The sequence below is a fragment of the Pinus tabuliformis genome, chromosome 9, assembly GCF_031772625.1.
Source record: "Pinus tabuliformis cultivar Carrire ecotype Pingquan chromosome 9, CPIR1, whole genome shotgun sequence".
NCBI classification, from domain to species: Eukaryota; Viridiplantae; Streptophyta; class Pinopsida; order Pinales; family Pinaceae; genus Pinus; species Pinus tabuliformis.
In genome coordinates, this window is record NC_142307.1 from 944,541,153 (window position 1) to 944,566,533 (window position 25,381).

A 25,381-nucleotide genomic window follows, 5' to 3' on the forward strand; every position below is an offset into this window, starting at 1 on the left:
CCTCATGGTTCATACGGGGCTTTGCGGTAACTTCGGCGAATCGCACTCTTGTTCAGTCAGCCGACATTGTGTCTACACTTGAGGATGATAAGAGTACGCAACGCTCAATGCTCTATACTTGCTCAATCCTCAAACAGCTAAGTGTTGCTTTGGAGCTGGCCTTGGGGTTTTTATGGCGTCCTCTGAATTTGAATCTGACCCTTCCCCCACTTTTGCATCATTAATGCCGTCTTGGCGGCAGATCGTCCCAAATCTCATTCTTAATTTGTGTCTTAATTGCCTGCCGCCCGCTCCTTTTTGCCTTATATTGGACCTCTTGTCATGAACAGTGACGCCAATGGTCACTTCCTAGCCTACTCGCGCAACAACGTAGTCCCTTATGTGCAGCCGCGACCCCTGTGACGTCCCAACCCTACGCGCAACCTCTGTCTTGCGCATCTCCCATATAGACTCTTTTATAGTCCCGGTGCTCTCTTCCAATTGCTTGAAGCGCTGAGACTGTGCTTCCTACGGATAGTCAAGTGGTTGCACCACCGGTGAAAGGCTTCAAGTTACCTACTAGCCCATTCCACGGGCACCCCTCAATTACCCTCGCGTCCATCAATGCATTGCATTCTTCCTTATATGGTGCGCTACCCTGTTTACCTTGTCTAGTAAGGTGCGGTCACAGCCATGGAGCAGGGCCACAAATTCTTCTAATACAATACTATGGCTGTTCATACCTTGTCGCATCATGCTTAGTTTCTCAGCGCAACATGTTTGCATGACTTCGGTTTCCCGTTTGTTGATTTCTTCGTCTAATATCATGCTTTTCTTTCTCAGTCATACCCAATCTTCTTTGAGTTCATGAAGTTTCAAGTTCCCTCGTTGAATGGCTTCCTGTAACAGCATAATCCCTTTACTTGGGTCCTCGTGTACTATTCCAACTGCAGGAGCTGTTGTATGGGGATTCTTTTCTGCTCTTCTGGTTTTGTCTTTTCTCGTCGGTGTTGGGGTCATTTCCATGCTCCGGTTTTTCCTTATGGCCCTATAAGCCCATCGAACCGCTGGTACGCATAGGTCCCAGTCAGTTCGTCTCACCTGGTAAACTTTGTTCATGATTCCACATAGCTTTCTGAATGCTCCTTCGTGGATTACTTGTGGTGTTCGTTGTCGCGTCTAGTTTTGATTTTCAGTCCTTAGTCTAGGATGTGCTTGCACAGGACACGTCTGCACCCATCGACATAGGTGGGCGCGTAAGCTTCTTTGTCCTGGCTACCCGGCTTTTGTCTGATGCTGGGGGCCTCCAAACCGCAAGCGCATCCATCTTCTACATTCGCACCTGTTCCCATTGGTCTTCTGATGTGTACCCCACCATTGTGCAGGGGTTCCATGCAGTGCCCATTCCAGTGCGCCATACCGCTACTGTTCCGGTACTGCGCTTTCAAATTTGTCTAGGAATTCATCCACCGTTGTCACCCCATCATAGGTTGGCAGTTCCCTTGCCTCTGTTGTCATGTAACACAGTGATGTAATCATCATGTTGCAATTTAGTGTTGTCACTTTCGTGTAGCCGGTTCTGCCAGCGTTCTACTTCTTCGTCTGAATCCGCAGTACAGGAACTGTCATGCTCCCAGGAGATTCTCCCATTTGTAGTTGGGTTCACCCGCTCTTGGTCTCGCATAATTATCTATTAAATACAGTCCAGCTCATCGTCTCGCACAGGTTCGTTGTATCGCGCTCCTTCAGCTGGGTGCAGCGGAACTACTACACATAGGGACTTTTTCTCGAATATCATCTTCCGCATCTTCAGGTTGATGACTCCATTCATATCAGTGGCCCAGTCTATTCCTACCAACACAGAATAATGATTGACGTCATCAATGATCTCTATTACTTCAAAGTCCGTCTGTGTTCTCGCACCTTCGATATCAACTGTTACCCCTTGTAACCTCCCCATGGGAAAAATCTTCTGTTGGTTCGCCATTCGTAATTGAATAGGGGACCACTATAACACAGGGCTGCCCATGCATTCCCATGTCTGTTTCGACAATACATTCGTGTCCAAACCCAGGTCTAGGATTACCTGATCCATTTCATACTCACCAATCTGCGCCATCAATCTCATTTCCCTCCCAGTGCACAATGCATGCTTTCCCAGTTTTTGGACTATGCACGGTTCCCCTGACCCTATGCATCTAGATCAACTCCTGTAGTCCCTTAACTTCCTTACTGTCGCGCAATAGTTTTATGCATGTCTCCAAAAAGGTAGTAAGCATAGAAGGATCCATCCCTGGCTCTGGTTGATCCTGACTACCTGAAGTGGAGGCCTCTACAAAGCTCTTCTTAGCTTCCATGAACGTCTCCTTTGTGCATTCTAAGTCAAACTCAGGTTCCTTTGTAGGAGCCTTACAAACCCATGCATCTTCCTCGGGCTGCTTCCTCTTATCCTCCCTTGTGGTCGCACCGCTTCTGAGTACCATGTTCACATTTGGGTCTTCTTCACGTGTTTCAGACCTCATCATTTGAATATTTTGAGTTGGAGGAGGCTGGAGTACCCCTTTCTCGCGCATCTACGTGATCAACATAGGAAAATCCACTACTTCATGATCGAACTGAGCACAGTATGAACAGGATATTCTCATCGGGTTGGTACAATCGTGGGCGTAGTGCCCTAGTCCTCCACAATTGTAACAAATTAACTATCCGCGGCCCCTTCCTGGGCCCATTCCTCCTCGTCTTCGACCTCGCCCTTGAAATCCAACCTACGCCATCCCCGTTGCTGGGTCGAGGACTCGTGTCTCTTTCTGCATCCGATAGGCTGGGGTCCGATCCATCATTAACTCGTAGCTACGACAAGTACGCTTGTAATGGCCCACCAACCTATAAAAATTACAAAATAGTTGTTGGGGTGCCGGTGTATACTTCTGCAACAAATGACAATTATCCATCGTGTGCTTTCCTCCTATTTGACAGATCGCGCACCATAATGTGGGGTCACACTCAGCCTTGCCTGTGCCTCTGGTCTCAATGACATCGATCCCCCTCCTGCCAAGTAGTTTGCAAATACTAGACAATGATCCTTGTCATGGCCCTGGCCCTTGCATTTTAGGCACCATAATTCCTCACATGCCTCTGGCGCGGCATCTTATCCTGCTTCAAGCTCTGCATCTCCAGGAAGAGATTCTGTAGTTGCGCATGGATTTGTTGAGCTCCCATCCTTGGATCTTGTATCGGTGTCTCATGCAACCTCATCGCCATTTCCAACGCTTCAACCTAGGTAGAAAGTTTCTGTTGCAATAGTGTCGTCCTTAGGTGTGGTGTCAGAGATGCCATAAACTAGGCACGATGTTGTGCATCCGTGAGTGTCACATTAGCCTCACGGATCGTGCTCTTCAATCACTAATCCAGATCCTAGGGGGTCTCGCCTAGAAGCATCATAATCCCTTTAAACTCGATGATTGACTGTGTCTCTGATTTTGGCCAGCTAAACCCTCTATTCAATGCATTCTGGATCTCTGCTATTCCTGCATTTGGGTGATCATTAGAGTGCTTGATATACCATGTCAACGCCCGATCCTGCAGTATGCTCACCAATGTATCCTTCTTAATGCTGTTTTCCGTGACCCCTTGCGCTTCCCACACTGCTCTTACCACGAACCAAAACTGGTCTGAATCCTCATTCCCTATTCCTATGAATACGGGTAGCTTGATCACACTCACCATGCTGAATTACGGGGTTGGCGGAGGTGGAGTGGGTGGAGATGGAGGTGAGGGAGGTGAAGCAGGTGGTGGTGTGGGTGGGGTTGGTAACTGCAAAATGCGCTACCTTATAAAACTAACCGCACTTCTTGGAGAGACCCAAGTGAGCTCTTCCTCACTCTCTCGCGAAGGTGAAATTAAGGGACTTTTTCCTAATCCCTCGCTACCTTTGTAGATCTTTCTGCTCCACGTCGTTCCAAACATTAATGAATTTGCATAACCCACTTTTCACATAACAACATCTTAATCTAAGTATTCAGAGATTTAATGTACTTACCTTGTGATCCCTTGAGAAAATGTCGTTCTGCTTCACTGTAGCTTATGGTTGTGTTTATCACGAACTTAGTGATAAATCCCCCTATTATCCAGTCGAGCCAATGGTCCATAGCTCACGTGACCTTATCTTCTGATGCCTCTAGTCTATGCACCAATTCCAGAGTCCACACTATCGGCTGGTCGAGCTTACACCTTCCCTGGCTGTCGACTAACCTTGCGATCCACTCATACAGTTCAGAAGGAAAAGATGCGAAGAAGATCTCATGGATCTCCGTATACACATAGCAATCCAGCCACCTTTTCTCGGATACTTGCGGAGTTCTGTTTTCCTGTGTCATGAACTCGTTAATCTTCTTGTCCAACCACTCTTCAATTTCCTTCTTTGTTGAGTTCCAGTGGCACGACATCAGACATCCCTTAGGCAGATCCCGGTCCCAACAACGGAACCATTTGTTGGCTTGTTGGGAGCTTACCCAGGTTCAAAAGTGAGTTAGACAAGAAAATCTCGGTACTACTAGCCCTTTCGGCAACAATTCGTAGAGCGCAGACTGAGGTCTCACCCGAAGTAGTATGGAAGGGTGCTAGAACCAGGTTTCTGCACCCTGGGGATGTCTGATATGAGTGACAGGTACGTGTTTCAACCTTCGCACTTACCATATTTCGCGCACTAGAGGGATCTTCGCGCAGATCCAGTCACGGTGTGATCAGCATTAATTACCCCAGTCTTCCTTAATTAGAGGTTGTTCGTTAACTACTTAGAACATTTCCATTCATGAGCATACATACAAGTGCGCGCATATAAATAAACAAATATCATCAACACATAACATTCAAATATATATCTAGGGACCAGATGCACAATATTTCAAACCAACTTATCTTTATTAACGATCCCTCCCAAGATCAATTCAATACAGACTCGACTTCACCCTACGCACTTAGCTGCAGGGGTCTGTGCACTCAACTGTAGGGTTCCACACACTCAGCTACAGACTCTACTAGGCCTCTGCGCACTCAGCTGCAGAGCCTCTATCTATCACTATGACCCAATACACTTCAGATTCACTTCTATCTTCTAACCATGCCTTCGCATCTATCTATTACTTGTCAAAAACTTGGACTTCCTTCACACTTAGAGCCTCGCTCTATTTATACAATTCCATGGTCTGCGGACCATGGGTAGGCCGACACACTTCACATTAAATTACATTATCTTAGGGCAGACAACCCTAGACTCTCGCGCTCCGCGCCCGCATTTCGCGGGGTCTTTACATTACATTTGACCAAAACTCAAGCTTCAAGCCCCAAACACATGCTATGGGGGAATCCGACATCCAACAGCCACGTCAAAACCATTGAACTGAATATATGCTTTGAGAAACTGATTTATGTATGGATCAGTGAGAGAGATCTGATACTTGGGAACCACAGATGACCATACAGGTTCATTATTTAATGGACTTTGAAACCCTCCAATTAATGCATCATTGAAATCATTATGTCTAGAGTTCAGAACACAACTTAGGCAGGAGGTGTTAAGGCATGGCCTAACAAATGGATTGATTCCAAATTGAATCATGCCCAGATGAACATATTTAAATCCATTTTCTATTCCCCATTCAATGTCTTCTCTACTCAGCAGTGGTACTTGATAAACAGATTGTCCTACTGAAATTGGAACATTTACAGAAGTAAATCGAAACAAACTTGCAACTTTAAATTTGAACATAGGAAGTTCATAGATTTTTTCGACATCTATATTGGGTAGTGACCAATTTGGTTGAGGGTCAAATTCCTGCAAGACTATTCTTGCATTATAAATAGGATCTGATTCTTTCTTATTGAAATATTTCAAGAAAGCCCAACGTTTTTTATGAACGACTTTACGCTCTGAATTGCCTGTCAAAGTATAAGAATTATTAGCCAGTAGAAGAACAAAATAACCTATGCACCTGGAAAATTCTTGTAGCAGAATAATTTGATTAGTCGTAACTCTTCATGCCCTAACAGTGCACTCCATGCCTTCCTCGGCTTCAACGACGCTCAACAAGAGGGACTTATCAGAAATCACGATAACAAGAGATTTCACTAAATTTTTTTCCAAATACATAACATGTGAATGGATCTGATACCAGAAATACAAAATTACAGACTTTGTAGCATAGCGCAGAGTATGCGGATCGAATTGGGCTAGAGAGGGCCTCTGGGCACAATAATTATGCACATGTCTATTTTGGAATATGGCTTAGAGATTTTTAAATTAATTATCAATAATTATTAGGTGGATAGTTGAGATTTAACCTCCATACAAGATTCTAGAATATTCTTAATACTATACACAAATCAAACACTGAATTATTTCCAAAATAGTTATGCCTTTTTTTCCTTTTTAATTAAATTCATTAATTAAAAAAATGTCATATGAACAAGTGCCATATAAAATGATTAATGATTTTTCAGAGATATTGATAAACCATAATATTGTAAGAAAGCTTATTTACAAATTAAAAATCTTCATGTTAAAAATGACTTAAATCTACCTAATTAAACATCTTGGTATGACTTTTAAAATATATATATATAAATAATTTATAAATTTATTAATTTTAATCAAATTAAATATTTTAAATTTAAATTAATTTAATTATTTTTTAAAATATTTTTAACTTTAATTTTTTTAATATTGATTGTAAATTGATGCTTATTAAAATAATACGACATTCAAATTTCGAACAATCCTAACGGAAATCTCTTAATCATTATTGTGAACTCGTCACCCAAAACCAAACCCTCTTGTCTGGGCAAACGTAGTGTCCTTTTCATTTGGCAACTATTTTAGCCGATCTGCAACAGCCGCTTGAATTGGCCTACTTGTAGAAAGAAAACCAAATGTAGCGTTACCAACCCAAATTGAAGTCGGTTAACACTTCATAGAGATGAGCTATAAAGCAAATATACGATGTTGATTTAGTATGAAATGCATGTGAGCACTCTGGTGTCAACATCTTCGAAAATGCAAAAGGTTGAGTAAACCCGAAGTTAGCTTCAAGATAGTATTCGGTCTGAGAAAGAGAATTGCGTTTTGCTTACTACGTGTCCCGATATGTAAGGCATGTCTCCGATTTCATGATTGTACTACTTTTCCTTGTCGGTTGAGCGTGTCCACAATTCTATGGCTGAATTCAATGGGGTAGTATCGTACTCCAATCTAATTGAGCCTGAGCAGGATCCTTATAAATACCAAATGTGGTATTCTTAGTAGGGCAAGGAGGCTACTTGCAAAAGAATTTGTGTGAGTGTAATTTGTAGAAGAGAAAATTTCAGAAGAATTGGATTGAAATGGCACAGTTTCAAGATGAGAGGACATCGGATCCTCTGAAACTCCAGCAAGGTACCGTCTAATCCTGCAGATTGCATTTTGTATCTTTGATTTGTGTGAATTTCATGTTTTCTTTCATATCGATTTAGATGTTCATGAATAGAATTGGTGCCAATTGAGATTTATATAATTTGATTTATAATTGTTATGTCGGCAGGTGAACGTGAGAAGTCGCAGCAGCAGCAGGATGCATGGCCAAAGCCATCGATGCCTGTGTCGCAAACAAAGGAAACACAGGTAGCCGATGAGGAAGAAAATGACGTTGCTCAGTCCCCTAAGAAATCGATGATGCGGAGGGTGAAAGACAGAGCCAAGACATACATCCATAAGCGCGGTTATGGCCACAGTAAAGAGCAAGGAGAAGAGGAAGACCACGATCAGCTTGAAGAAGAAGACAAAAAAGAAGATACAGAAGGGGAGAAGAAAGAAAAAGCAGAGGATTTGAGTTCTAATTTCAGTAGCAAATCTTGTATGAAATTCTTTAATTCTTCTAATTTCAGTAGCAGATCTTGTATGAAATTCTTTAATTCTTTTGTGTTTGAGTTTTTATAAGTAAAAAGAGTCATTTACAGTTAAATGCTGATATCTTAATCTATATTTCCTCACCTATTGCTGAAGTATATATGCAAATCGGCACCTCAATATCAGATCCGTTTCTAGGGACAGGGTTTTAAAGGTATTGATATTCTTAAGCGTGTTTATTCGTGCAGCAGATGCAGGTTCGGCCGTGTCTCCGAAGTTAGATGCATCTTCAGCACCTGCAGAGACGAGAGGACAGCAAGAAGTGCCTACGACTCCAGGTATTTTTATATATAACTATCTTTCACTAAATTCATTTATATATAATTATCTTTCACTAATTCATAAACCAAAATTCATAGTTACCAAATTCGAATTGGATTCGATACTAAAAAGATTATCTATTTAATATTCAATATGTTAAATACGGAACAAATTCCACTGTATATATTTATGATTAATATATTATTTTTTTTTTTTAAATTTATAAATAAAAAAACGTGTTTATTCGTGCAGCAGATGCAGGTTCGGCCGTGTCTCCGGCGTTAGATGCATCTTCAGCACCTGTAGAGAAGAGAGGACAGCCAGGTATTTATATATATAATTATCTTTTACTAAATTGCATAGTTACCAAATTCTAATTCGAATTGGATTCGATACGAAAAAAATTTGTCATCAGGAACAAATTTGAGAGTATACATTTATGATTAACATATTGTTTTTTTTTTTTTTTTTTTTTTTTTAAAAAATTGAACTAAATAATCATTATATTCAAAATTTAAAAAAAAAATCATTAACTCTTTCTTATATTCAAAAATAAAAAAAAAATTGATTATATCTTTCTCTTATAGATACTCTTTGTTATTTTCTCTTATAAAGATCCAAAAATAATGAAAGACAAAATTATCAAATTTATTAAAATTGCAAAGTGAAAAACCTAAGTAAAATCTTATAACATAAATAACAAAATTGCAAATCTGAATTTCAAGGTAAAGAATAAGACACGGTATTAAAAGTAAGATTTGCATTTCAAGGTAAAGAATAAGACACGGTATTAAAAGTAAATTTGAAGTGATCTCCACATACTACTAAATTTATGTTAGTAAATTTGAAGTGGTCTCCACACACCACTGAATTTATTGTTTAATCACTATTCCTATCATATCAAATTTATTTGACAATAAGTGTGCATAAAGATTATCCTTTATATAGACAGAAAAAAAAACACTTCTAATGGAGTGATCCTCTTTTTTGCAGTGGACCTAATGCTATGATAATTACTATCATCTAAAAAGTTAAAAAAACTGAAAATATAAATTTTAAATCTTTATATTTTTTTAAAATATAAATCTCATTCTTCTCTAGGATATTTAAAAAAACACTTATATTTTTTAATAAGAAACTTATCATAATTAAACTATAATTTTTTTAATATAAAATTTCTATAATCTTTTAAAATAAAAAAAAACTATAAATTTTCATTTTTATTTTTTAATTAAAAACTTACCATTTTTTAACGATAAATTTTAAATATAAAATTTTACCCATGCTTTACCAAGGTTACAACCAAGTGCTGCTTTACGAACCATGCTAGACATGGCTAGATGTGTGGATAGACACAAGAAAGCCCGAGGTTGGCGCAACCATCACAATCACAGTTACCAATAAAGCAGAGTGAGTCTTAAATTCACAATTCTTCTGAAATAGCAACTATTCATTTTCATTCCTATTTTTTAATAAAACTTACCATTCTGTAACTGCAATATTTTAACATAAAATTTCAATAATCTTTTTAATATAGAAACATTGCCTTTCTTTTTTTTTTAATATAAAACTTACCATAAACCAAACATGTCCGTATCGTATTAAGTTTACCGTATTTTTCCACGAATCGAACCGTACGGGCGAATTTTCGATTTTTTTGGCCTAATACGGCCGAACTTGGTAACTATATGCTAAATTGTGGGGGGAGCTTGCAATAGAATGTTAGAAACTGAGAAACTAAAAATAAAAATAGAGCTCTCTGCAGTTTGAAATTATGTTCTACGTTATTGATTCGACAGCCTATGATAATCGAGACCGGGTTTGAAGCCTTGAATGTCTACAACGAAATTCAATATTTAATTTGTAACCCTTACAACAGAAATGCACTTAAGAGAGTCAAAAGCATTTTGAATTTTCTTGACTTTTCTTGAATATTTAATTTGTAACCCTTACCAAAGAAATGCACTTTGAGAGTCAAAAGTATTTGAATTTTCTGTAGTAGAGATAAAAAAATTCTTTGGAAATTTTCAACTTTCAAAAAATACCAGGACATTAGACGTTATATCTGTAAATACTGAAACTTGTTCAGTGAGTCAATGATATTAATTAACTCTTCTGCTTCTTGATTGTTTTCATCAATTAAGCTGTAGTTAACAGGCGAAATGAAGCTCTAGAAAATGAATATTATGGCAAAGATAAGGCAGAGAAGAGCGACTACAGCGATGCATTCGCTAGAGCTCCTAAGGATCCGGAGGAAATGATGAAGTCCATAAAGGAAGAATCGGCGATGGAAGCAGTACAACATCAAGAAGCTGCCAAAGATCGCTGGTACGATGCCGATGATACCGTCGCTGGAGCACCCACTGTGAAAGATCAGAACCCGAGCCTGAGCCATCCAGGTTCAGAGAAATCGTGGAACAACGGAGCCGATATCAGACGAGCTTGAAGATGCAGATCAGGATAAGCTTGGCGACAAAGAGATTAAAGGTCCGGCAGGTCTTTCAGATGAACCGCAGGCTTCAAAAGCCCTGCAAGAGGCTAGCAGCGAAGAGTTTAATGAAAAGCCTGGTCGATCAACAGCTTTGGAGGATGCCACTTATATTGAGGGATCGAAGGATACAACTGCAATGAATTTGGGAGTTACAGGCCAGGATGACGAAAGTTACAAGGAGAAGATTCATGACAAGACATCAACAGAATATGGCACCAATTTTGCATCAAAGCGTGGAAATGACGAACAACAATCTATCCACGAAACGCCCTATGAGCCAGATAGAATGGCAGAGAAAGAAAATTATGAGAACAGCGAAGAAGGTAAAAGTTACGGAGACCAGATCTATGACAGAGATCCCACAGAAAAGATTGAACCTTCATCCAAATTCGGACTCGGCGAACATCAAGAACCTGGGCAGGGGGAGACTGAGAACAGCGAAGAAGGTAAAAGTTACGGAGACCAGATCTATGACAAAGATCCCACAGAAAAGATTGAACCTTCATCCAAATTCGGACTTGGCCAACATCAAGAACCTGGGCAGGGGGAGACAGAGAAGAGAACAGAGCCAGATAGAATGGCAGAGGAAGAAAATTATGAGAATAGCGAAAAAGGTAAAAGTTATGGAGACCAGATTATGACATAGATCCCACAGAAAAGACTGAACTTTCATCCAAATTCGGACATGGCGAACATCAAGAACCTGGGCAAGAGGAGACCGAGAGAGAACAGAGAGGGTTAGTACAGATGATGTAGAAGAGGCGAATGAAGAAACTGGCAAAAGTTCGACAGGCACAACTTCTGCAGCCGAGAGCATAGTTTCGTCCAATCCTGCGGTGGAAGAGAAAGTTGAAGGGCAAGCAATGGGAATCGATGAAGATGATGTTAATAAGAAAACAAAATCAGATGGCAAGAGTTTGACAGAGACACCTTCTGTAGACAAGGGTGGAGTTTCATCCAATCCTGTTGTAGAAGAGAAAGCTGATGGGAAAACGGGCGAAACGTATAAAGATGATGTTGAGGAGAAAACAAAATCTGATGGGCATGATACTGTTGCAGGAAAAAGTTACTCAGACCAGGTTTTTTCCACAGCCAACACTGCAAAAGGTGCCCTTTACTCAGTGTTTGGATATGGAGGAGCAAAAGCTGTGCCGGATAAGCAGATTCAACCAACTGAGAGTAAGGAATGAGTGAATCTAATGCTCAGATTCTACAGGGGGCTACACTCTGATAATATTAATTGATCGAATGAATTTTAATTTCCTGTTTCTTTCCTGAGTCAATGTGGATTGGAGCGTTTTCTGTTGAGGCACACCATTCAAATAAGCAGTCCGATGCCGCCTATCATCTGAGAATCATAGAATATCATGCAAATATTCTGGATTGTTGTGATAATATTTTGTAGAAGACCATGCAAGTGTTGTGGATTACTGTTGTGATAATATTTGTAAACTCAAAATGTGTGTAATGATACGATATATTTATCTCTATTATAAGTGAGATATATTTGTTGTAATATTGATTATTTTTTACAATAAACATTAAATAAATATTTATTATTTAAGAATTTAGAGATTTCCTACTTTATAATTTTTTTTCCTATTTATAATTTTTTTTTTTTTACACTTTTCATGTTGAGCGTAAGTCGTCGATTCTTCCGACCTATTTGTATTCTTCCGATAGTACTAAATAAATAATGGTATTTTTGGAAATTATTTTTGGATAGATTGATTTTTATTGAATAAACAAATTAATTTTAATTTAATTTAAAAAATAATAATAATAAATTTTTAAAATAAATAAATATCTAAAATTAAATAATTTACATAATTTTAAATATTTTTAAAATATTTACATAAATATAGAATATCTTATTAATACATATTTTTGTTTTTGAAATCTCAAGAGATATTATATAATGGAATATCAAACTTTACAATTTATACATTGGTGGGTGATGTCAAGTCATCAATATCGAATTTTACCTTGACCAGACATATTAAATAATGGAATATCAAACTTTACAATTTTATATATATTGGTTGTGTGATGTCAAGTCATCAGTGTCGAATTTTACAATGTAAAACTAGCATTTGTACCACATTTGCAAAAGAAACGCCTTAAGGCAATGATATGAAAAACAATAGCATAGAAGAGAGAAGTCAAAATTTTATGCAAATGACATAAGAAACAACAGCATAGAAGAAAGAAGTCAAAATTTTATGCAATTTTGTTTCTTTACCCGGTGTTTATTTTTTATCATCAACAAATGGCCAATTCGAGGCAATGCTAATCTACATTTTTGACAAAGAAAAATCAATAAAAGGTCAAAAACAATTATGGATCTAGAATGAATCTCAACATAGGGTGTGCCTTACTGTCTAGCATGTATGAGTGGATATCACAATGAGACTTTTCAGAACATTATATACCTTAGTGTCAGACAAGGGATGAACAAAGAGGAATCCCAGATAAAATGGAGACTTCTGGCTTATTTTAAGTCTGATACATTATAATGCTACATGCTTTTTCCAACCCTAGCGTTGCTTCTGATCCTAAAAGAATTCCACAATGTTCTGATTTTTATTGAGAGCTGAGAAAAGTGTTAAAACATGTGTACAAACTCATAACGTTAAAGAGGAGTATACTATAAATATAAGATTTATCCCACGTGTCTATCTAGTCCTGTCAGCAAATCTAAAATAACTGATCTTACCATTGGTTTTAGGAGCCTATAATACAATTGGATGGATATAAACTCAATTACATCTTAAAATCATGGGAAGACAATCATATGGATGGAAATGATAAACATACATAAAGTTGAAAAAAGTGAATGCATCATTGCTTGTGTGCAGCATAAGGACACCCACAGGGAGATATATTTTGAATAACATCACTCCTTGGAAAAATCAAAGAGAGTGTATGCAAATTGTCACACAGAATAAGCCATGACGTTGTCGAGAATAACACGCTGTTAAAAATTAAGTACCTTATTCTTCAAATGATCAAAGTATTATCCAAACTTATATTGTTCTAGAATCTATTAGTTCCAACGATGTTTAAATTATTCTTCATTGTGGTTGTCTTTTATTTCTGGTGTTAATAATATTTGTATCTTATACCAGGAAGGTCAGACTTTATAACTTTCTTTTCTAGGTCCTGTTTTTATTTCAAGCCTTTTAAAAGTCTTTTGGTTAGTTTAAAAAGTATGCTGTAATGTTGTCATAGAGTCCTCTATTACCAGAAAGCTGACCGATAGACTGGTTTTTGCTTCTGTTCACCAAATCGCTCTGCACTTACACTCAGCGTGTATAAGAAGTTGCATGTTTTTTTTTATATTAAGAACATATTGAGAACTTGAATGATATCTACTTAAAACTTGAGAGTCAATATTATGTTTGGTGGTTCAATAAATCCCTGTAATTTTCATTCAACCAATTTCGTGATTTAAAAAAAAAAAAACAACAAATACAGACACCCAAACCTTTAGAGTTCATAACATTTTTCCAAAAGTTTTATCCCATGCTTCAAACATAACTAAGGGAGGATTCGCCCAATCACAAAACAGTGCTGCGTTGAAACTTTCCCAGTAACAAAACAACTTTCCTCTGCACCAGGTACAAAATATTCTGCCATTTTGGTCATCAATGTCGATCAAAATAGTGCAGTAAAAATTGCAGACAAGTACAAATAACATTTTCCTCCAATGAAAAGCAAGTGGCTCCTTCATAGCAGATTGAAATTGCAATACTCCAAAGACAGATGAAACAGTGAATAGAAGAAACAATGTGGCTCATGGATTTTTGGGTTGCAACTGTCTGAGAATTTTAGTCCCATTGCTTCCCGTTGAATTCTTCACCATCATCAGGGAACAACAACAATGTAGAAGAAAATCACGCATTAGAAGATTGCATAGTAACCAACCTTTTTTTGGATTAATTGATTGTATCTGGCAGCCATCGTCTCCCCTGTATAAAGTTTCCAACAGTATACATTCCTACATTTCTCTCAGGTATCTGATTAGACCATGGCGTTCTTCCAGAAACCTTAGCCCCCGCCCATAATTCTGGTATTCCCCATAGTAAAGCGTGTTAAGAGCAAAGTCCTCTATCCACGGCATCCATCCCTCAGGGCTAATGGCCTCTCCCAAATATGAATTTATGCAGATTTCTCTGGAGTACATCTTCCATGGCCGACCCAAAAAGCCTTTGTAAATTTTTGGGTTGGCATAGTAAGCCCTCAATATTCTTCAGTCCATTGATAGTGCAGTTATGGAAAACAAATCCTGTGGCTCGCTGGATCTGTTTGACCCTGTGCAGTGACAGGATCTGATGATCCTTTGTCTGAGTTTATTTGACGAGGACGCAGCAGAATGAGACAGTTTTCAAAGATGGCTGCCGAGTCTCCAAATATGAAGTCAACAGTGCCTTCTATTCTGCAGTTTCTATAGAACTGACGAAGAATATGAGTGTACAATGTATCCTGGTGGCCAAGAAAGGCACAGTTGTAGAAGGCAGAGTGATCACTATCTACTCTTAGGGCTACCGCTTGTTGACTACCTGGCCCTGCTGCATTTTCGAATGTTATATCCCGTGCTAAGAAGCCATCAGCATTTACAGCTGCAATTGTGAAAACAAATAAATTAGCAATCCTCAACATCTAAAACAAGATTTAGTGGATCGAGGAATATGGATTGATTGAATTTTCCTTTGATAAGAGTTCAAAACCAAAGAACGATGGTAATTGTAAGTATTAATTCCGTCTTTGTTTAGAAATAGCATACACATAATTATCTATTTATCAGAATAAACAGAGGATCCGATTTTAGCATATGCCCATTGAAATTTCTCAACTTACAAACCCCCATGCATGTTGAAAGACATTACACCTATCATATGAAAGGGTTCCAAATATCTTATTCTTAAAATGTAAAACATAATTAATTTTTTTGCTGCTTTAATAGGATGAAAGAAGTGCAGAATCTGCAAAAATAAATGTTATTGCTCTCACTTCTTTTCAGCAACCTACAATCTGAAGAAATGCATTATTGCTTCCCTTGCAAATGACGGATTGCATTCCAAGCACTGCTGGATTTTGATTGTTTCCTTCTCCTCTCATTATATTTTGTTGATGCTTTCTAGATCAGCATTCCTTTGCAAGGGAATTAATCTGGTTGAACTCAAGTAGAAAATTTCTCTCTCATTAATTGGATGGTCATTTTCACAATTGATTGTCTCAAAGAAGTCTTGTCAGCCAAATCTCTACCTTTCCTCAGGCTTTTAAGTTTAACCACATGCAGGCCCTCATGTTGTGGTTTGGCATTTTTATCCAGTAGTTCTTAGCAACATGGCAGAAAGGGCACACTTATGTCCATGCAGAAGGAATTGGAAGCAATGGTAGTGGATTCCTTGGCCACAGAATTGAACAAGCGTTTAAAGCCTTTGGGTTCTGCAAGAAGACCCATAAAAAATCTACAAATGTATCAAAGAGAATTGCTTCCTAGATCATACTTGTACAATAAGTGATCATAGTAGAAGGTCATTTGATTTGAAACCGTTGTGGGATTCAATCCAAGTGACCTGAATTTACTGTAGATAGACGTCTCTTTGATATCCATGTTTATCTCCATTCAGGGCTAGGATGTCACTAGGGCATCTAGAGAATAGCTAAAAGGAGGGAGGCACTCTTTGAAGAACTGAAGACGCCTTAAAAAAACAGCACATTCGCTAGACAAAGGGCCCTGTGGAGGCAATCTAAAAAAGGCAAAGGGCCAGATAGGAGTTTCCCGTGAAGAAAGAAGACAAGTCCAAAAATGCTCTCAAGGAAAAGGGATGAATGCCAAACTGTTTGTACAATGGGTTATGGAACTGTTTGTTTATGCTAAATCATACACTGTAGCATGAGGAATTGGACTGTCTCAGCCTGCGCGCAGTTAGGTGGTAACGAGGTAGGCCCAAGATTTCAACACCATATAGTACTATAGGTCTGTTAATTGTGTCAAAAAATGCATCTCAGAAGAGCTCAGATGGCAGAAGATCCTGAAAATGCTTATGCAGAATTGTCGGTCAAGCATGGAGAGAGACCAATAACCCTTTCTAAGTTTGGGTTGAAAGACATGCCTTAAGCTAAACCTAAGGGCTATGGATCAGATCCCATAGATGTATAAGCAATGGTAATCTCCCCTCGCTTCCTTTGAAGAAGAAGTGGAAGTTTGTTAGGGTGCTCTTGGATATTTAAATCACAACCTCAGTTTCACTAAGGTTCACCACCATCATTCTATGACCATCACATTGGCAGGGGCATCAAGCTATCTCTGAATGTCCCTAGGGGAGGAGGCTAAAAGGATCAATCCTCTGCAAATAAGAATAAGTAAACAAAACATGGTGTCAAACGTAAACATCTCCCTTGTGTGAAGTACTCGCTCGGTTATGCTCTAACCCATTAATGTATATCCCATGGAATTTCATGAAAGCAACTATGAGACACTCAAGATGCCAATTTCACGTAGTCTCCAGAACGATAATTCCATTTGGAACAGAGTCCAAAAGCCTTCTGAAAATCCACAAAGCAACAGGACTTTAGATGAGGGACGTCAGCTTCCTTGATAATAGCACATAGGCTAAAAATGTGGTCACTAGTTTCATAATCTCTTCTAAGACTTGTTGGCCCCATAGCTTTGATTTGTTCCTCTCTATATGTTGAGAAAGCCACACGTTCACGCCCATAACATAGAGTTCAACAAAGGCACGCCCAATCATAATATTCCTGTAATTATTTCTATCAGAAATATCCTTCAAATGGAAGATGGGGTGGATGATATTTTGAGACCATGAAGAGGGAAAGCCAATGCAAATTCAACTTGCAGACCTTACTCATCTACTTCTTTGCTGGTGCTCAAGATCCTAACAGCTCTTTTAATGTCTCTTGGGGTGAATTAGTGACAAAAGGTGAGAGAGGAGAGAATAGGACTAAGGTTGACCCGAAAAATCACAGAGGGATGTGGTCCGCAAGAACCATGTGTAATGATCAAACATGTTGGAAGAGCAGATTTTCCAATTTCAATTCAAGGCATCTCAAATCTGCCAGAACCACACCATGATCAAACACAATAACAAACCAAACTCAGGCAAAGAAATAAATCCAACTTAATATGAAGAGGAAGAGGAACAATGATGAGCATTACCAACAGTTGCAGAGCCATATGTACTTGGAACACCAGGCAGGGATGGCACATGCATAGACCCCGTTGATCACAGTCTTCCCCATGCCATCACCCACAAACATAAGATTAGTTTTACTGGGAGGAACCCTAACAATCTCCTTATACACCCCAGCCTTTATATGTATCACGAATCTCCGCTCAGATTTATCCGGTGCACTGTTCACCGCCTGTTGAATACTCATAGAGGATTCATCCTTGACACACAGTCACATCGAAACCAATTTATCAACCTCTAATACATCCCACATTTGATTATAATGATGGTAATAATCTGCAGTACTAGAGGAATTGGATGATCTCTCTGTTTTTGAAGGCCTCCATAGGACCATATTCTGTCCGTATGTATCCAGAGCATCTACCATGCTAAGGGCATTGCTGGTCAAGCTCATGACTGTAAGAACAGGTTACGTTACACAGCGGCTGCTCAGCGAGATTTGAAGCAGCGAAAAAACCATTGTTTGATTTATATAAAATAAATTAAATATAATCAAACAATGTAGTGACTTACAGTTCTGCCATCTTAACCTGGTTGGAGTGTTCAAAAGTTTTCTTCGCGCAAGGATAGTAATCGACAGATTTCAAGGGGCAGGCCTGCCTCCCCTGATTCAACCACTCTGTCAAAGCGTTATCTGTCCTGGGGATCTCCATCTCTGTCCCTTCCCCAGCTCAGCAGCAATGCTTGTCTCCCTCGATGCAGCTAACGAATCTTCCAGTGGAGTAAATACGCAGAGGAAAAATACGAAGACCGCCAAGAACAGCGAGCCTGAAACCAAATCCAGAGCGAGGGCAAGCGTTGATCTGCGAGGGCAAGCGTTTGATCTGAGGTACAAACCCTGCTGCCCGGATGAAACTATTCGATGAAACGCCCAAACCGTTTGGGCAACCCCGATCAACGGCTGAAATGGTTGCAATCGTCTAACATATAATCCTGTGGCTTACAAGATGACAGATAGGCAGAGAGGGGAGTTGATCTCAGAGGGAAACGCCTTAGGTCGTAACAAGATGACAGATAGGCAGAGAAGGGAGTTGATCTCAGAGGGAAACGGGCAAGCGTTGATCTGCGAGGGCAAGCGTTTGATCTGAGGTACAAACCCTCTGCTGCCCGATGAAACTATTCGATGAAACGCCCAACCGTTTGGGCAACCCCGATCAACGGCTGAAATGGTTGCAATCGTCTAACATATAATCCTGTGGCTTACAAGATGACAGATAGGCAGAGAGGGGAGTTGATCTCAGAGGGAAACGCCTTAGGTCGTAACAAGATGACAGATAGGCAGAGAAGGGAGTTGATCTCAGAGGGAAACGCCTTAGGGCGTAATTATGTGATATTATTTTTATGTGTGTATATATATAATTTTAAAAATAAATAAATATTTAAAATTAAATATTGTTACATAATTATGTGGATAGATAATTTTTTTGAAATGGTTTACCATTAATTTTTGTTTATTTATTTGTCTTGTTCCGCTCGATTGATTGAATTAGTTTTAACTATTAAATCTGAAATGCGTGGACAACGGACCTCCATCATTACATATGTGGGGTTTAGTTCTGCCATTTAAAATGTCATTAGATAATGCTTGGAGTGTGTCGAGTTCGAGTCGTCGTACGCCCGACCATAGTTGTTCTCTTGGCCACGTACAGGTTGTGATGGGTAATTTCTCCATATCTCGACCATGAAAGTCTAACCGGAGACTTTCCTTGAGCTATTTAAGAACAACGATGACTAATTCAAAAAGCGGAAAGGTGCTTTCAACATCTAGCCCAAGAAAGCTCCATTGGAGACCGTCCATAAACGATCAATAATGACAAAGTCGGAAATCATAACAATGATTTCAATATCTAGCCCAAGAAAACCCTACTGGAGCAGTAGGATGCTTTCAACTTCCAGCCCAAGAAAATCCTATTGTAAGTATTATGGGAGTGATCCAATGAGGGAGATGATGAAGCTGAAATGCAGAATGATGTTTGCAATATTCCGCCCAAGAAAGTTCCAATGAGCACTTTCCTTTATCCATTCAAGAATGTCGACGACGAAGGTGAAATGCAAAATAATGTTTTTATTGGAATCACTATTCTGGTTACATCAAAACTCACTTGTGTTGGTAAACAGACACATAGTTAGAATTAATGGATTCATGAGAGGCGATTAAGCACCTGTCACGAAACACACCGGAGCGTTAGTTTTTCCAATGTCCAACAATCTCCCGGAGCAGAGTGTGATTTACTGTGATTTGAACTCAATACCTTTGGCTTTGATACTACTCGTTGGATTCACGATTGTGGTTACACCAAAACCCATAAATGTTGGTAAAAGGATGCATCGCCAGAATTAATGAATCCATGAAGCATTTAAACACATATCACAAAACACAAAAAAAAGGGCTGAATATCCAACCGTTTTCAATATCCAGCCGTTTTCAATATCCAGCCCAGGCTATCCTCACTACAAATTTTGGCCCAAGAATTCGGCAACATGACAAAAAATAAGCATTGAGCTTCTGGCTATTGCAATTCTTTTTTCTACGGCCATTATGGGTGATTTTTTTGTGGATGTTTTACAAGCAATTCAAGGAGAGACAATGAAGACAGAATCCACAATGATGTCTTCAAGAAAAACGCCATTGGAGAGCATTAGCAAAATAGAGGTTAAGTATTGTATATCCTTTATTTGGTTGGATGAAATATAATTGGGTTCTTTTGCCGCTTTTTCGATAATTACTATTATTTGTAGCTTTGTTTAATACTACTTTCACTTGAAGAAAGTGTACTCATGTTAAATCTGGTTGGTTGCTTATTACAGAATCCACACAGGATGAACATTTCCGCCGATAATGGTTTTTGATTTGGCGCTCGAATAGATTAGGGCTCAGATATTGTTTTTGCTTCTTTTGTTAATATTAACATTATATGAAGTTTTGTTAATATTAACATTATATGAAGTTAGGATTTATAATTCGACAAGAAAATGATTGTCTCCCATTCTGTGTTTCCCGTGTTAAAAATATGTGTTTACTTGTTGAAGCAAGGTCACTAGTTCGAATTAGTCAGATCAAGGATCTGTAGATTAATCAATCAAAAATAATTATATACCCCAATTGAAACTACGACCACTTGCATAGAATTCCATGGAATTCTTGTCATTGTTTTGCAAGTTCGACAACATCTACCATTCTTTATCAAAAATCGTTGTATACCCAATTGAAACTACGACCACTTGCATAGAGTTTCCATGGAATTCTTGTCCTTGTTTTGCAAGTTCGACACCATCTACCATTCTTCACTGAGAATTTTATCCCCATGTGGTGGAGGAATATAACATTTCTCTTTCTTATGCTTGAAACTTAAATCAATGAAATTTGAAAAACAAGGTTCAAAGTGCAGTTGAAATGTATAAAACAACTCATACAAATCTAAGGTGGTAATTATCTATTGTTGTTATTTAACTTAATTTCATTAGATGGAATAGGATTTTTGTTCTATAGTTTGTTTTTTTGTAATTTTGATATTTGGTTAATAGATTTTCAGGTTTTATTGGCTACGTTGCTCATTTTTAACATTACTTTCTTTGTAAACATTATTTTTGGGGCTTTTATTGAAGGTATATTGATGTGGTAAATCCTATCCATAACATTTTTTGGGATTTTATTGAAGGTAAATTGATGTGGTAAATGGGAAAACGAAAAAACAAAACTTTAATTGAGCAAGGGATTTATAATGTTGCTTTGGCATATATTGAGATGGATTCATCAATTTACTTTTACCCCTCTTTTCTTTTCATCTTGGTCACAAGGTCAATAATTGTGGGTCTTCTTAATTTTTCATTCTCATCTTCCAATGTTGCTTTGGCATATATTGAGATGAGTTCATCAATTTACTTTTACCCCTCTTTTCTTTTCATCTTGGTCACAAGGTCAATAATTGTGGGTCTTCTTAATTTTTCATTCTCATCTTCCAACCATATAAGATCTTGGGTGTGGTTCTGATATGATATCCCTTGTAGGGAAAGGACTTAGAAGAAAGAGAGTTTCCAATATGATATCCCTTGTAGGGAAAGGACTTAGAAGAAAAAGAGTTGGTCAGTTAACGTGTTCTTTTAAGATTCGTGGGAACACTTTTTGGTAATTTTGATATTTGATTAACAACTTTTCAAGCTTTATTGGCTACTCTACTAATTTTTTTAACATCACCTTCTTTGTAAACTTCTTATTCTTGAGGTTTTGGTGAAACTATATTGATGTTGTAAATTCTACCCATAACAAGGAAAAGTCATTAACATTTGCTGCAATAAACAAAAATAGAGCTTTCATTGAGCAAACATTGTTATTTTTGTCTATATTGGGATGGATTCATCAATTTACTTTTGGCTCTCTTTTCTTCTCAGCTTGGTCACAAGCTCAATAATTGTGGTCTTTTTAATTTTTCATTTTCATCTTTTAACCATATGAGATCGTGAGTGTGGTTTTGATATGATATCCCTTGTAAGGGAAGGACTTGATCAATTAAACTTGTTCTGAGTTTAGTGAGAACACTTTTATTTACACCTATGTTAATTTATATGTGGAATTTTCTTCTTAGTTTTCTTTTCAGCTTTGTCACAAGCTCAATAATTATGGATTTTTTTTTTTTTTATTAATTTTCCTTTCCATCTTTCAATTGATATCATGGGATTTTGTTGCGTGAATTTGATATGATATCCAATTCAAGTTCGTATTGGATGAGAAGAAGGCCATTAAGGAAGAACTTGAAATTTATATTAATATTAATATTACATTATATTAATAATGTAATGCAAGTAGAAACCAACCAAACATATTTTTGAATTGATGATCCTTGTAGATATCAGTGAAGGAAGGTATGCTCTTTCGAAATAATGCTTGCAAGTATATCACTACCAATGGAGAAATCAAAGTATTGTCAAAGGCACAAAAGGTTCCACTATCAACATATACCAATTGCATTATCATACGCATATGGCTTTCAGATTATGCCTCTTATTGTCAAGAATAGTTTTTTCACCATCACAGTGTTGAGGAGGTGGGCAAGAAGTTTACAAAACAATATCTTCCTTTGAATCTAAAGGCACATAGTATCTTAGTGAACTTTGAACACTAGAGAAATAGTTTACTCAATTCCAGAATCTGTAAGATTTATAGGCTATTGAAAGGTCAAGACCTCCTTCTCGATGAGTCCCTCTCTCTTTCTTGGTCAGTGTTCGTCATCTATGTAAATAATTGTTGCCATGAAATCATATGGCTTTTCTATTGGAAAAATGTGTAACTAGGTTCGATCTTCATAATTGTGAAATGTATTCTTGTAAATATAAAATGAAAAGAAGTTATTATTATTATTGGGGCATGGGTTTCATGCTCAAGTTATTTTATAGTTCAAACACCCATCAAGTCCTTCTAGGCTTTTTCCTAGGTCTAAGAGTCATTGTCATACATTGAAGACCCTATGGACACATTGTAAATTGTAAAGAAAAAATTATTTTGTCTTTAAATGTCAAAATACCTCCAAGATCAAGTTGGCCTAAAGAGTTGTCAAGTCAGCCTACATGAAGAGCCATGTCCACCCTTGAAGAAGCCTATATATAAAGGAACTCATCCTCCATTTGGATCACTCACTCACTCATCTCTTATGTGAAGAAGAAGAAGAAGTTGAAGAAGGAAGTGTGAAGAAGAGGAAATTAAAGAAGTCAAAGTGTTTCTGGGTCTTATCTATTTCTCTTGTGAAGATCGAAGTTAGGGTTTCTGTGCTAGGATCTCTTATGGTTCAATCTTGGAAGCAGAAGAGAAGGGAATGCAAGCAAAGGTCTCTTAGGGCATATTATTAGACCTATGACTGAAGACAAGGAAAGCGAAGTCAAGAGGAAGGCTATTAGAGGGACATAAAAGTCTCCTAGAGAAGTAGCAATAGTTGTTGGGAAGCAGAATTTCGAATCTACTCGAGGTCGAAGATATTGCAGCAGGAGGTCGTGGTAGACTTGATATTGGAGGGTATTTGTCTAAGTCTCTAGGTCATTGTATTCGTAAATTTAAATATCTAAGAAAATAAGATATTTATGGATTTTCCACTCAAGAGGAGGGGTTTTTGCCCTGGCTTACAGCCCATGTACTGTGTCACTATTCTTATTGTTTTGGTAGGTGTTTGATGGATTGCACATTAGAATAATAACAAACAAAGATACTAAGTAAAATATAACACAAACAATTATCAAGTTAAGAGAATTAACATGTTCATTGCCCTATTGAATTCTCAACATGGTATCACAACTTTGGTTCTCTAAGGGCATCATGAAGATCTCTTCTATAGTAAAGAAGGTAATCAAGAAAATTGCAAGCCAACTCAAGAAAGGTATTTAGGAAGCATGGAGTTTCTTATTCTCTTCAAAGAAGGCATCAATCAATGAAAGAGATGAAGGTCTCTTCTCGGCTCTCTCTTGTACATTCCAAGATGAAAACATCTAGGTAATTGATAATGGTGCATCAAGGCACATGACTGGCCACCCCAACCGATTGAAGACCTTATCAAAAGGAGAATTTGCTTACTTTGTGGAACTTGGACACAATACAAGCTATCCTATGAAGCACATTGGATCAACTTCCATAACACTTGAAGATGGAAGTAACATCCACCTAAACAACATTCTATTTGTTCCAGGTTTGCACAAAAAATTACTTTCTATTTCAAGTTTAGAAGACAATGGAAATAGGGTAGCCTTCATTGATGGAAAAGTAGTTGTTTGGGGAAAAGATTCAAGCATAGATCAAGCTAAAGTTATTGGTATCTGAGAAGGAAGGCTTTATAGATTAATATCTCCTATAAAACCAAGCCCTAGTTCACACTGAGAATTAGTCCATGTGAACTTTGGCACCGAAGGTTTGGTTATCTACATTTCAAAATACTTCCAACTTTAAATTTGTTCCATATTAGATGGAATCTCGAATCTAAAGGAAGATCATGAAGGTGTCTGCAAGGGATGTGCATTGGGAAAGAATACCAAGAGACCATTTGGAAGCAACGCTTCATGGTCGAAAGAAATCTTGGATCTCATTCACTCTAGTCTGTGTGGCCCTGTGAATCCAAAATCACTTGGAGGCCATCTAAACTATGTCACATTCATAGATGATCATTCAAGAAAGACCCAAGTTTACTTAAGGAAAACCAAGGATGAAGTGTTTACAAATTTCAAGATTTCAAGGCTGAAGTGGAGAACCTTACAGAAAGAAGATCAAGATACTAAGATCTGATAATGGAGGAGAATATACATTCAAATATATTATAGAATTCTGTAAGGAGTCTGGGATTAAGAGGAGCTGATATTCCCATGTAATTCCGAACAAAATGGAGTCGTAGAAAGAAGTTATAATAGATCTATTGAAGAAAGTGTAAAAGCAATGCTACACGATCAAGATCTACCTATGTTTCTATGGGGAGAGGAAACAAAGACATCGATCTACATTCAGAATGGATGTCCTCACAA

At 38.0% G+C, this 25,381-nt stretch overlaps 2 protein-coding genes, 1 long non-coding RNA gene and 1 pseudogene across 8 annotated transcripts; 3 read left to right on the plus strand and 1 right to left on the minus strand.

The window, feature by feature from the left end:
- Positions 1–7,249: 7,249 nt before the first annotated feature.
- Positions 7,250–10,976, plus strand: LOC149151859 (uncharacterized). 6 transcript variants are annotated; one of them, XM_089444732.1, is made up of 5 exons: positions 7,250–7,408; positions 7,554–7,865; positions 8,107–8,196; positions 8,432–8,503; positions 10,324–10,976. In XM_089444732.1, exons 1-5 carry the CDS (start codon positions 7,357–7,359, stop codon positions 10,623–10,625), a joined length of 828 nt encoding a protein of 275 aa, XP_089300858.1. In that variant the 5' UTR covers positions 7,250–7,356; the 3' UTR covers positions 10,626–10,976. The 6 variants fall into 6 exon arrangements, with proteins under 6 accessions (XP_089300858.1, XP_089300859.1, XP_089300860.1 ...); XM_089444733.1 differs by having other exon boundaries at positions 8,435–8,503; XM_089444734.1 differs by having other exon boundaries at positions 8,110–8,196.
- Positions 8,510–9,307, plus strand: LOC149151860 (uncharacterized). The gene is made up of 2 exons (XR_016263380.1): positions 8,510–8,904; positions 8,950–9,307. It is a non-coding gene; the product is annotated as an uncharacterized LOC149151860 (long non-coding RNA).
- A 557-nt stretch (positions 10,977–11,533) lies between the features above and the next one.
- Positions 11,534–12,237, plus strand: LOC149151861 (uncharacterized). The gene has a single exon (XM_089444738.1). It carries the CDS (start codon positions 11,534–11,536, stop codon positions 11,858–11,860), a length of 327 nt encoding a protein of 108 aa, XP_089300864.1. The 3' UTR covers positions 11,861–12,237.
- Positions 12,238–14,942: 2,705 nt separating this feature from the next.
- LOC149151862 (putative pectinesterase/pectinesterase inhibitor 51 pseudogene) lies at positions 14,943–18,077 on the minus strand (annotated as a pseudogene).
- Between the last annotated feature and the right edge of the window lie 7,304 nt (positions 18,078–25,381).

Bases quoted from the DNA above. Each gene is read 5' to 3' on its own strand.
- LOC149151859 (XM_089444732.1), top strand. From the start codon at position 7,357: ATGGCACAGTTTCAAGATGAGAGGACATCGGATCCTCTGAAACTCCAG. The intron at 7,866-8,106 runs GTATGAAATTCT...TTATTCGTGCAG, and splicing joins TAATTTCAGTAGCAAATCTT to CAGATGCAGGTTCGGCCGTG. The intron at 8,504-10,323 runs GTATTTATATAT...TCATCAATTAAG, and splicing joins AGAGAAGAGAGGACAGCCAG to CTGTAGTTAACAGGCGAAAT.
- LOC149151861 (XM_089444738.1), top strand. From the start codon at position 11,534: ATGGGAATCGATGAAGATGATGTTAATAAGAAAACAAAATCAGATGGC.